Source organism: Argentina anserina, chromosome 2 (assembly GCF_933775445.1).
Source record: "Argentina anserina chromosome 2, drPotAnse1.1, whole genome shotgun sequence".
NCBI lineage: Eukaryota > Viridiplantae > Streptophyta > Magnoliopsida > Rosales > Rosaceae > Argentina > Argentina anserina.
The window spans coordinates 21,614,351-21,628,283 of NC_065873.1; the positions used below are offsets into that span (position 1 = coordinate 21,614,351).

Here is a 13,933-nt window from a genome sequence, read left to right on the forward strand (position 1 = left end):
AATTAGAAATTTTTTGAGTCGTAGACACAATTCGCTGTCTACATGACATCTGATGGTCATGTTTTTATTTTGTTAAACTTACTCACATGAACCATAACATGGCTACTATAGTTGCATGACATTGTTTATTAAGTTTCATGCAAGTGTGTATGTTTCTAAACCAACTATACTGAATAAATGAAGTTTTATAAAACTTACCGTAGGATGTCACCACTAATGTGAAATATGGCCACTGTAGAAAATTCACAAGTTTTCATTAAAGTTTAGGTCTTGATCCACTCGCTTAACCTTATGTTTCATTCACCCTACATAAGGGTAGCTAAGTCAAGTGGGGGTTAAAATTTAAGTTTTCATTCATGTGTCAACATATCGCATCCGCGTGAGAGAATTGTAATTTGTGAGGAATTTTTCGGACACCGTATCTATATATGAGGAATTTTGGAAGTTAAAGAATATCTAAAATTATATGAAAAAGGCTTAAAGCGGCCAGAAATGTGCCATGTGTCAGTTTTATGGCTTTAAGTGAGTTGTCATGTTTCTAAAAAACTTCTAAAATCCTTATAAAATAGCTCGGTTGTTTACTAAATTCTCCAAAAATTACCAAACTCTCAGAACAATGCGATATATTCGCCCATATGAAAATTTTGAGAAATTAATTGTCGGGAGATATGGCTACCTTTATGACGGAAGGATGATAAATAAAGCATACTCTTGATCGAGATCTAAATATTAACAAACAATAGAAATTTTGAGAAAGTATCATAACATTGAAAATTTCCAAAGTTAACATTGAATATTTCTAAAACCTTCTAAAACTCTTAAAAAATATTTAGGATGCTCAATAAATTACCAAAAAATTACCAATCACTCATATTAATGTTGTCTATATGTCCAAATAAAATTTTGAGAACTTTGTTGTAGGGGGATACGGCTGCCTTTCTGGATGTACGTCTCTAAATAGGCTATACCTCAAGATTGCGACCAAATCATTGACAAAAATATGTAACCTTTGGATCATAGCTACATTTCACTATCAAAATGGCATCCAATGATTGAAATTTAATTTTGTCAAATCTAGACGCTTGAATCATAACAAGACTACTAAAATTGTATAACTTGTTTTATCATGTTATATGTGAGTGTATAATTTTCTCAATGAACTATATTGAGTGATGAAATTTTGAAAAATCAACGGTAAGATATTACCAGTACAATGAAAATATATATGTTGTACGACATTCATATATTTTCATTAAGTTGTAGCTCTCGATCAACTCATTTAACTTTATTTGTCATTATTTCTCTGTATGGACAATCATGTTAAGGTGCAATAAATATTTAATTTTTTAAACATCAGTGTATAAAGGGCATCAATATGAGAGCATAGTAATTTTTAGGGAATTGTTCATGCGCCATAGCTATTTATAAGAAATTTTTGAATATCATAAATAATTAAAATCATATGAATAAAGTTTTATATGGCCTGCAAAGCACCACATGGCACTTTTTTCCCTTTATTTGAGTTTTAAATTTTTTTAAACATTCTAAAAATCTTTAAAAATATCTAAGATGCTAAAAAAAATCTAGAAATTATTACCATGTGCTCAAAATAATGCTCTCTATACATCCAATTAAAAATTTTGAGATTTTTATCGTTAGTGGATAGGGCTGCCTTTGTGGAACTGGTAGGTCTTTAAATAGGTTATATGACTTATACCACATAATGGAGACCAAATCATTGACAAGAATATGTAAATTTTGGATCATAGCTACATCCAACGGTCAAATTTAAATTTTATCAAATCTAGGTGCTTGCATCATAAGAAGGCTATTGAAGTTGTTAACTTGTTTATCGTGTTTTATGTAATTGTATAAATTTCTCAATTAATTATATGAGAGAATGAAATTCTAAAAAATCAACCATATGACTTTACGGAGATATATATGTGTTGCCCGACATTCACGTATTTTTATGAAGTTTTGGGTCTCAATCCACTTAATTAACTTTGTATCGTATTCTATGTTTCTATGGGTAGACATGTCACGGTGCAATAAAAAATTTAATTTTTTTTTACATCTATTGTGTAAAAGTGCATTACCCTGAGACTCTAAGAGCGTAGTAATTTTCTAAGAATTGTTCATGAGACATAGCTATTTATAAATTTGTTTTGAAGATCATAAATAATTAAAATGACATGACAAACGCTTTATTGGCCTACAACGCGCTACATGGAGGTTTTCTCTCTTTATATTAGTTTTTTAATTTTTGAAACCTTCTAAGAATCTTAAGAAATATATGGGATGCTAAAAAATTCCCAAAAAAAAAATGCTTAAACAATGTTCTCTATTCGTCCATATAAAACTTTTGAGAAATTTATCGTCTAGGGATACGATTGTCTTTGTGAAAGTATGTTATTAAATATGTTCTACCTCAATGATGAGACCAAATCATTAATAAAAATATGAAACTTTTTAAGTAGCTACATTCCACTGTTAAGATGCCATCGATTGGTCGAATTTTAATTACCAAATCTAGACGCTTGAATCATAACAAGACTACTAAAGTTGTATAATTTGTTTATCATGTTTTTATGCAAGTGTGTAAGTTTCAACTACAGTAAAATCTTTTTAAATTAATACCCGATTAATTAATAACTTTAATTAAATAATAATTTGTGACAGTCCCAACTCGGGGCTAACGTGTTAAATTAATATTTTGCTAAATTTGTAAGATAATAGAAATTTCAGAATTCATATAGACCCCATCGAATATATAAATTAATAATGACATAATTTATATAATAAAATTTACATTTATGAGGATTTCATTGATGAATTTTGTAGATTTAATTATCATTAAATAAAATAATACAATATATTGAACACCATAATATTTTGAACAATGGTATCCATTATAAATCTAACAATGTGGTGCATGAACAAAAAGTAAAACTTATTTTTTTTGAAAAAGTGAAAGAAAATATTTATTATATATTCGATAGGGTCTATATTTTTTTAATTAAATTATTAATTAATCGATAAATTAATATATGATTAATTTATTAATATATTAATATCTCGATAAAATAATAAATACCCTCAGTCCCAAGCCTATTAATTTATAGAGATTTTACTGTATATTTTGAGAGATAAATTTTGAAAAATAAACCGTATGATGTTACCACGACAGTGAAATATATATGTTGTACAACATTTACATATTTCTGTTAAGTTTTGGTTTTCGATTCACTCATAAACTTTGGCTCATTTTACGTTTGTATGGGCAGCCATATCATGTTGCAATAATTACTTAAATTTCTTTACATAAGTGGATAGAGGGCATTACTGTGGCATTACAATAATTTTCGGGAAATTTTTCGTGCATCATAGCTATTTATAAGTGTTTTTTTTTATGTTCAGAAATAACTAAAATAAGAGGGACCGAAGATGAATATCGAAAATCTAAAAAAATGTTTTATGTGGCCTGCAACGAATCATGTGGTGATCTTCTTGCTTTATGATTGAAAACTTATAGTAATCTTAAAAATCTTTAAGGGTTCTAAAACAATTTACCAAAAATTGTTGCACTACTATGTTTTTATTTTTCGTTGAGGTAGCCTCACAAGTCCTCCTTTAAAAAAAATGTTTTTAATACAACCAATGTGCTTTGATTTCCCCTGCATATTTTTTTTTCCGGTGGAATGTAAACATGGTGCAATGATGGCCACTGATTTCGATAAATAAGTCTTTACTTTTTAATATATTCAAAGCTTTATTTATTTATGAAGTTACAATGTCTCTTTTAAAAAAAAATTATTTGCTATATGCCCCATTCTAACCTGAAATATAAGAATCTTGCCCTTTCTTCAACCTTTGTTGAAGGAAAAAAGCTGCCCAGCAAACTATTCCATATGGGTTTCCAGAGAAGTTGGGGTCGGGCAACTTCACAAGCTCGTCCTATCATGAATCCGCCCTAGTAACGATACCGCTGTCTTTACCTCACCCCAACAGAAAAGCAGAAGAAACAGATCGTCTGTAAAGTAATCGGAAATAGTTTCCCGATGTAGATGTTACCGAATTCGCAAAGAGATTCTTTTACATTGAGTCGCATAAGGCTTCCAGTTCTTATGGAAAGCCGATCATCCCACGGCAAGTACTTTGCCTCCTTCAGAAGCTCCTCTTCTTCGGACGACATTTCTCATCCAAAAAGGAAAAAAAACACATAGCCTTGCTTTCTCACACTGCTTGGTTCCTCGCCATAGCAAATCCCATATCCGATCCAAAATTGGCTAATCAAATATGGTATCTATGGATCATATATTGGCTTTTTTAGTAGAGAAAAAGATTATGGAGTGGTGGGTATAGTACATTTTCTCAGACGGAAGACAAAAATATCAATAAATTACCCATTTCTGTTTTCATCTTCGACTTAACCCAACAACAGCCATAATTTCAACATAGCGCGTGGATGTGCAACCAACCCGTGTATATACACGGACCGTGTAATGAATAAGCTCTCATATTATTAATAACATTTGGATAGTACAGCGAGGGGAAAAAAGCCTCAATCTTGTAATGTAATACAACTATCCTCATGGAGGACATCAACAATAACATTAGGAGTATCATCTAACCAGAACTCATCAATTTGAGACTTACTATCAAGGGTAGCTAACATATGAGCTACGCCATTTGCTTCACGATAAATATACTGAAGAGAAATATAATTAAAAAATTGTATATAATACTTACAATATGCTAATATGATCCTCAACTCAGACAAGTCCACTTCCTCATTTGACAAGGCCGCAAGCACTAGAACATTCTCACTCTCTAGTCTCTACCTCAATATCTTGCCATTGCTCATGGATTGATATTAACATACCCAAGCTGGTTATGGAGAGGACGTCTGCACAACCATTAAAGTGCGGACGTCAACGATTCCAGCGACCGGCGACCCGCAACGACGGCACTGAAGGTGCCGGCCGTTCTCCCCCCTCATGGCGCTCATGTATGTGCCATCTGGAGCTCCATCATTGGCCCACGGCGGCCAGAATCTACAAATTTCCATAAATTTCAAGTTTATGAGAAATTTGTAGAGTCCGGCCAGCGTTGGAGCTTTGGTTAGCACCATCCACGTTGTTGTTGTGCGTCGCCGGTCGCTGGAACTCTTGACGTCCGCATTTTAAGGGTTGTGCGGACATCCTCCCTCAATCGTTTTCATTAACATACCAGCCTAGATAGCTTCTGCTTCCACATGCATAGGTGAAAGTGCATGGATTAAGGCCCAGTTTAGCTGGGCTTTGGGAGCTGCTTTGGAAGCAAAAGCGCTTTAAGGTTTGAAATTAGGTGTTTGGTAAAACAAAACAAAAAACAGATTTTAGGAGAATTGATTCTCCGAACCCACAGCTTTTGGAGAAGCAACCTTCGTGTTGCTTTGAGAGCCGCTTTTGCGCGAACCCACCCAGAAAAACACTGAGGCTTTAATGAATGTTTTGTAAGTCCTAAATTGCCTTCGCTTGTCTTTACGAAGACATCAACCCAAAACCCATCTCTTTTTTCATGGCCCTTGATGTTCTTGATGCTCTCCTGAAGCTTATTCACAACGCCAGCGAATCAATCCACATATTTGATACAGTTAATCACATCATAATTTTCATGGATCAAACCGAAAATCTAGGGGATTTGGGAATCAAATCAAATCGTTCTCTTGCTCTCCGTCGTCAAAATTAGTTTTTTTTTTCATTGGGAACAATTCAAAACAAAATGGGTTTACTGTGTTTCCAGTTGTTATCTCTTGAACTCTACAATCATTAAACTTATCAAGCATCAATCATCCTCTACAATCTGAATATTTATTTGTCTATTGTTTTTTGGGTTTCTCGGTTTACTAGACTTTGGGTGTTTGCTCTAATTAATTTATTGTTAGATTTGATTCTCACAGTTTCACACATCATATTAGGGCTCCATGTATATATCAACATATAGCTGAGGTTATGACGAAATCTGGAGATGAGGAGAAGCAATGAATTCATTTGAATTTTGTTATTTTAAATTATTGATTGAGAGAAGTTATTCCTAGATTTGGTTTGAGAGAAGGAGATGAAAGATTTTATATGAGCATAAGAAACGATTATGGTCATAGATTTAAATAACAAATTGCTTTAAACATTTTATGTAACCCTCTACGGTAATTATTAAACTAATCAAGAATCAAACATCCTTAAAACATATGTATAAATTGTATATTGAGAATTAATGTCTAACTTGGTAATTTTAAATAGCCACGGTACTTTTGAAAAATTGTTTAGACTAATTTTTCTTACAATAGTTTTAAAAAAAATTTTACCCACGACAATTTCAAAAGTAATTGTATCCACAGGACAGCTTTGCCAAACTTGGCTTTAAGTGACAAGACAGAGCAGTCCGACAAGTGCCACCATCGTCTCTGGCCACAATACCGATTCCCCCACTAACACTCCCGCAAAAAAGCTCAATCACAATTAATTTTGAGTTTGCCGCTTGGAGGTGGAATTCGTCTATGGTGCAGCGCTGCATACCATACATACCAAATCAGACGGTGGATAGAGAGTGTCTTGAAATACACGTGGGGTCTGTGGAGTGTATGGATGGTGGATTAGAGGCGCTGCACGCATGCAGCGCTGCACTATAGAATTTTCCCTTGGAGGTGCACTCTACCTAACCTTCGGACGCACTTGCTTCTTTGTGGGGCTAGGCTGAACCCTTCTATAATCCTCCAACAGAATTCATGTCTAGCTTTTTGCCTTTCTATTAAGAATCATCTTATCGATGACTTTTCACTTAATTATTAATTAGACATGTTTTTTATTATATTTTTTCATCTCAACCATTTAGATTTTTAAGTTTATATAAATAGATTATTTATACAAATTTTAAGTCAATTAAAAGTTAACGTATTAAACTAGATCAAATTAATGAACTGACTAAAATTATTAAACATGAATCGTTCAACTTTATGAATAAAAATCACATTTATGAATATTTTAACGATTTTTAATTTAAATAAAAATTTACAATAATTAATCTACTCATATATATCTAAAAACTAAACAATCCATAATAAAATTAAGAAGTCGGTGAATATTTTAGTTTTGTTCTCAACCACATTCTCGTGGAGCTTATTCTCTCGGAGAATAGAGACCGGTGGAGTGTGGGGGAGAGGTTGGTGCGTGGTGACGCATGAGCTTACGAAACTAGTAAACCACGGAGGGTAGCTGCTCAAGATGCTGCGTCTTGGAGCCTTAGCCAAAAGCATTGATATTTGATAATATACAAATGTAAAATAGTAATGAAGAGGCCAGGAAAAGTAGTTGATAATGCTATTCATATCTTGACTTTGCTTGTGGATGGTATTGAATTATTGATCTTGTCAGTGCCTATATATAAAAAAGGCCATGTGCTAAAAGCTGTATATCACATACAGTCGGAATCAAAGCAAATATCTTCCTCAGTTCATCTTCCAAACCAGAACCAGCACCATAGTCATGGCAGGCATCAAAGTCCATGGAACCCCTTTCTCAACGGCGGCAGCGAGAGTTTTGGTTGCCCTTTACGAGAAAGAGGTGGAATTCGAGTTTGTTCTGATAGACATGAGAGCTGGTGAACATAAAAAGGAGTCCTTCCTTGCCCTCAACGTAAGTTAATTTCTTGAAATGGAAACTTTTACATATTTTCTCTTTGAAATGATGTTCGTTCTTACGCTTGTTTATTTGGAAATTCAAACCAGCCATTTGGTCAAGTTCCAGCTTTTGAAGATGGAGATCTTCAGCTCTTTGGTAAGTTTGTGTTCATCTCAGACACATCAAATTCACACAGCGTATCTAAAGTTTGCGACTTTGTATCCAAGATTTGAACTTTGTGAAATGCAGAGTCGAGAGCAATTACACAATATATTTCCCATGAGTATGCTTCAAAGGGTACTCCACTGGTAACCACAGACTCGAAGAAGATGGCGATTCAATCAGTGTGGCAAGAGGTGGAAGCTCAAAAATACGACCCAGTAGCATCAAAGCTAACATATGAGCTAGCTATTAAGCCTTTTCTTGGCATGGTCACTGACTTCGCAGTCGTGGAGGAATTCGAAGCTAAGTTGGGTACAGTTTTAGATATCTATGAGAAACGTCTGGGACAATCGAAATACTTGGGAGGTGATTGCTTCAGCTTGGCAGATCTTCACCACCTTCCAACCGTGGACTACTTGATGGCAACACAAGCCAAGAAGCTCTTCGAGTGCCGCCCAAAGGTTAGTGCTTGGGTTGCTGATATCACAGCCAGGCCTGCTTGGACTAAATTCCTCGCCATGAAAGCTCACTGAAAGACTCCCATAGTGGCATCATATATGTATTGCCTTTTCATTTCATCCAATAAGCTCTTTAAGATTTTGAGTTCTTTGTGTATCGAATGGATTAGCTTATGAGGCGAATCAGTGTGAATTGATCTATATCTTTTTGTATGATTTGTATCCAAGCAAATTTGATTTCGGACAAATGTTCTGCTTAGAACTTATCTTCTATTAATAATAAAGTAAGAATAAGAGTTTGGGGTTACATGTTTGTTTAAATTTTTAAACTAAAAGTATAAAATTTTAAAATGAGTCACGATTCTACAATTCTATTCTATTACAACACATATAGACCCGGTCGGCATGAGTGATACGAATATAAATGGATACGGTTTTAGCTCGTTTTAAATGGGACGGGCGGCTAAGACCCGATCCATTTACCACTTAAAATTTAGAATTAAAGTATTAGAGTGTATGATTTTTATCATTTTTAATTTAGGGTCTTAAAATTTAGAGTATTAGAACGTAAGATTTTAAAAAGAAACTCAAAATAATATTTGATAAAATAATTTAAATATTTTTTTAAAAATTAAATTATAAGTATCAAATAGTAATAGAAATATAATGATTTCGAATTATATCATTGAGCTGTCACAACAAACTAATTATTACTTTTAGTCACACAGTCACACGTAGGGAAATGATTTATATGAAGCAATTGCTTTCGCTTGTGTTAATTCGCTCGAAATCATGCTCGAATATGCAACCATTAGATTGTCTTCTTCTCCTCAAGGGAATGTACATATCAGTGTGTGTACAATTAAGGGAAGAAATTATATGCATGGCAATGATATAATTCGTGATTATTTGTTCAGCTTCTCTTAATTCTCTTACATAGTCGTTGGCAATTGTGTTGCTGAAATTTGTCACATAGCTCACCCAGCTTCTCCGCACAAACTCCATCACAGAGCATTACAAGTGTAAATGAAATGAAATAAAATAAAATACTAATCAAGTACTTAGGACTCTCACGTTACTATACCTTATATAAGTATTCAAATAACATTCCTTTATGATTCTACACCTTATTTTACAATAATTTGTGAATCAAAACCAGTGTTCATTCATTTACATCATTTGATTATTTCAATCGTGCAAGAAGATAACTTGCTGCGATTATTTATTTTTCTCGATTAAAAAAATAAAAAAACTTGAAAGGGGATCGATCCATTATGGGGTTACAATCCTCTAAGCCCTCTATTGATACTAACCGTGCTATGATTAGTTACAACCTTTACAACTAACATTACTAACGCCCGGAAATATAGAATTTGAAAGGATAAGATTCCAGCACCAACTCAAACCAGAAATATATTTTAAGCACATGGTGACATATGTGTATATGAACCCTAGCTTGAAGAACTTAGGAATATTACGAATATATAACGAAGTCCTCCTTGACTTCCATTGTTAATACTTAATAGGGAAGACTGATGGGAGTGGGAAGAGGTTGGTGCGTGGTGATGGATGCGCGTATGAAGCAACCAGGGTAGTTGCTCAATGGTACTGCGTCTTGGAGACTTAGCCAAAAGCCTTGGCTAAAAATGTTAAATATATCAAGAACCAGCAAAGCCAAAGATAGTTGACAATGAAATTATTGATCTCTTTCCCTATATAAGGCCATATGCTAAAAGCATCATAGCATTGTCCAGATCAAAGCACATCTCCAAACCAAACACAGCACCATAGTCATGGCAGGCATCAAAGTCCATGGAACCACTTTCTCAACGGCAACGGCGAGAGTTATGGCTACCCTTTACGAGAAAGAGGTGGAATTCGAGCTTATTCCGATAGACATGAGAACTGGTGAACATAAAAAAGAGTCCTTCCTTGCCCTCCACGTAAGTTAGTTCTTTGAAATGAAAACAGAATTGATTTTACATATTTTCTCTTTGATGTTTGTTCTGATACGCTTGTTTTTTCTGCAATTCAATCCAGCCATTTGGTCAAGTTCCAGCTTTTAAAGATGGAGATCTTCAGCTCTTTGGTAAGTTTGTTTTTCTCAGCCACGTCAAATTCAGGCAGCATATATAAAGTGACTTTGTATCTATCTTGTGTAAATCTAAGATTTGAGCTTTGTGAATTGCAGAGTCAAGAGCAATTACACAATACATTTCCCATGAGTATGCTTCAAAGGGTACTCCTCTGATAACCACAGACACGAAGAAGATGGCAATTCAATCAGTGTGGCAGGAGGTGGAGGCTCAAAAATACGACCCAGTAGCATCAAAACTGACATTTGAGCTAGCAGTGAAGCCTTTCATTGGCATGGTAACTGACTTAGCAGTCGTGGAGGAGTTCGAAGCTAAGTTGGGTACAGTTTTGGATATCTATGAGAAACGTCTGGGACAATCGAAATACTTGGGAGGTGATTGCTTCAGCTTGGCAGATCTTCACCACCTTCCTGTTGGCGTGAAACACGGTTCCGGAATTCACGGAGTGAAACACGGTTCCGGGTTCCGAAAACACGGGCGGGAAGATTATGAAAAGAGGGTAATGAGACATGAGACGCAAGTACCTCATATGGAACTTTGCCTTGAAGGACACGAGAAGGAAGACGATTAATGAGGTGGGCAGAAGTGATGACAGCATCACCCCAAAGATACTTAGGCATATGGGCACTAAAAAGAATACATTCCTTCATGGAGAACTAACAGAGGAAGTGTACATGGATCTTCCGCCTGGATATGTGGCAGCTTCTCCCGATAACTTTGTATGCAGATTGAGGAAGTCTTTATATGGTCTTAAACAGTCTCCTCGTGCTTGGTTTGGCAGATTCTCACAATTTATGAGGAAAATTGGCTACAGACAGAGTAATTCAGACCACACATTATTTCTCAAACATCAACAAGGGAAGGTAACAGCCCTAATCATATATGTTGACGATATGGTAGTTACTGGTAATGATACTATTGAGGTGGACAGATTACAAAAGCAGCTAGCCACAGAGTTTGAGATGAAGGACCTAGGTACACTCAAGTACTTCTTAGGTATTGAGGTAGCCCGGGGAAGTGATGGTATCTATCTGTGTCAGAGGAAGTACATCCTTGATCTATTAACAGAGACAGGTATGTTAGATTGCACTCCAATTGATACTCCTATTGAGCAGAACCATCGGTTAGCAGAGTACCCAGATCAAGTGCCCACCGATAAAACTCGTTATCAGAGGCTAGTTGGACGTCTGATTTATTTGTCACATACCAGGCCAGATGTTGCGTATGCAGTAAGTGTAGTGAGTCAGTTCATGCATAATCCGAGTGTGGATCACATGGATGCTGTTGTGAGGATTTTGAGGTACTTGAAGTCAGCTCCAGGGAGAGGAGTAATGTTTTCTAATCACAACAATATCCTTGAGATTTGTGGCTTCACAGATGCAGACTGGGCTGGAAATATTACCGATCGAAGGTCCACATCAGGATACTTTACCTTTGTTGGAGGCAATCTTGTTACGTGGAGAAGTAAGAAACAAAATGTGGTAGCTCGATCTAGTGCTGAAGCAGAATACAGAGGTATGGCTCAGGGAGTGTGCGAATTGTTATGGCTTAGAAGTTTGCTACAAGATTTAGGTATTAAGCCTCAATGTGCCATGCAGCTGTACTGTGACAACAAGGCAGCTATCGATATTTCACATAATCCTGTGCAACATGATCGTACAAAACATGTGGAGGTTGACCGTCATTTTATAAAAGAAAAGTTAGACGCGAAGATCATTAGTTTTCCTTTTGTTTCTACAGAAGAGGAACTTGCCGATATGCTCACAAAAGGAGTGTCTAAAAGGGTATTTTATGATTCACTTAGCAAGTTGGGCATGGTTGATATGTATGCACCAACTTGAGGGGGAGTGTTGGCGTGAAACACGGTTCCGGAATTCACGGAGTGAAACACGGTTCCGGGTTTCACGGATTCCTTTTGTAGGTAGACTAGTATATATATGTACATCATGTGTGTATGAAAGATTAATTCAGTAGCAACAATCAGTTTATTCCACTCTTCCAACCATGGATTACTTGATGGCAACACGAACCAAGAAGCTCTTCGAGTGCCGCCCAAATGTTAGTGCTTGGGTTGCTGATATCACAGCTAGGCCTGCTTGGACTAAAGTTGTCGCCATGAGAACTTACTAAGGATGACTCCTATAGTGGCATATACCATGTGTTTTGGCCTTTTCATTTCTTCCAATAAGTTGGTTATAACTCGTTGTAACGTCGTGTGCCTTTGAGCTTTTGTCTCTTGTCTTCAATGTAAAATTAAATTTGATGCCTTCTGCAGTTCTGCCTTGTATGCTTTTCAGTTTTTGACAATTTGTTTTGGGTGTTTGAAGTTTATGTTTGCGACAAGCTTAGCACTGAAATGACCTTAAACTTGTAACTCTAAACACGTACTAGATCTAAGTTTAATCTACAGGTCTAGAACCAAATGTTGAGGACATAAATCTAAGCTCAATCTTATATATGATTCTTATCATACAGAAAATCAGAAATGACTTTCATTTATTCTGTCGAAACACAAGTACACAAATATTGAAACAAATTACCACGAAATTACAGAAATTAAGCCGAAATTGCGTCGGCAACATATAACCATGCACAGTCAATCTACTTTGGGTCTGGATAATAGGATAAGTGTTGCACTTTCATGCATCACTGAAGACCTGGAGATCCATAATCCAAATTAATGCATGCATTAGTATATACTCGATAGCTAGCCATATTATTGGTGAACGAGAACGACCTTGCTAATTGCTATAATTAGATAGCCTAGTGTCACGTCCTTATTTTGGGAGTGTCGATCGTGGGCTGCTGGTTGAAAAAACATCAAGGATATATGAGATTTGCTCCAAGATTCAATGTGTGGGAGATATATGGCTGCTTCTTTCGAGGGGTTCAGGCATGCCGACCCGGTTAAATTCGGAGAACTTGTCGCTAGTCGAGGACTTAACGTAAAAGAGGCGAGTTGGCCGCCCTACACACAGGTAGGGGTCTGGAGCCAATCCCCTGATGAGCCCAAGGCAGGGCGAAACCAATGTATTGCCCCGTTGGATAAGGCTTGCTCCATGGGGATGGAGCGCCGCATGGACCAAGTGTGGCAGCCGAATGGCTAGGTCCGTGACAAGTGGTATCAGAGCCACCTCAACATCGCTATCGTTGTATTCGCCAAGCGCTCACACGTGTCGCCGTGTCCCCAAGATACGGGGGGCTCCGCGGGGGAGTCGAGTAGGCAGGGTCGCCTTCAGAGGGAGGACCGGACGAGAAGATCCGTGACAATGTCCAGGACAAGAGAGATCCGGCGCGAAGTCATTGTTGGGTGGAAGATCTTTGGGAACTCCTTTTCGTCGCTCTAGACATCGCGGGCGCACAAGGGATGCGCGGGCCGCAAGTGAGGATGCTGTGTACGAGGACCTACACCAAGTTTGGTGGGGGAGGATGTCACGTCCCTATTTTGGGAGTGTCAATCGTGGGCTGCTGGTTGAAAGAACATCAATGATATATGGGATTTGCTCCAAGATTCAATGTGTGGGAGATATATGGCTGCTCCTTCCGAGGGGTTCAG

At 36.6% G+C, this 13,933-nt stretch overlaps 2 protein-coding genes across 2 annotated transcripts; both read left to right on the forward strand.

Annotated features, from left to right (window-relative positions):
• Positions 1-7,444: 7,444 nt before the first annotated feature.
• LOC126782204 (glutathione S-transferase-like) lies at positions 7,445-8,595 on the forward strand. The gene is made up of 3 exons (XM_050507414.1): positions 7,445-7,676; positions 7,769-7,817; positions 7,911-8,595. Exons 1-3 carry the CDS (start codon positions 7,527-7,529, stop codon positions 8,354-8,356), a joined length of 645 nt encoding a protein of 214 aa, XP_050363371.1. The 5' UTR covers positions 7,445-7,526; the 3' UTR covers positions 8,357-8,595.
• Positions 8,596-9,959: 1,364 nt separating this feature from the next.
• Positions 9,960-12,651, forward strand: LOC126782205 (glutathione S-transferase-like). The gene is made up of 4 exons (XM_050507415.1): positions 9,960-10,224; positions 10,322-10,370; positions 10,473-10,783; positions 12,373-12,651. The coding sequence occupies exons 1-4, from the start codon at positions 10,075-10,077 to the stop codon at positions 12,505-12,507; spliced, it is 645 nt and encodes a 214-aa protein (XP_050363372.1). The 5' UTR covers positions 9,960-10,074; the 3' UTR covers positions 12,508-12,651.
• Positions 12,652-13,933: the final 1,282 nt, after the last annotated feature.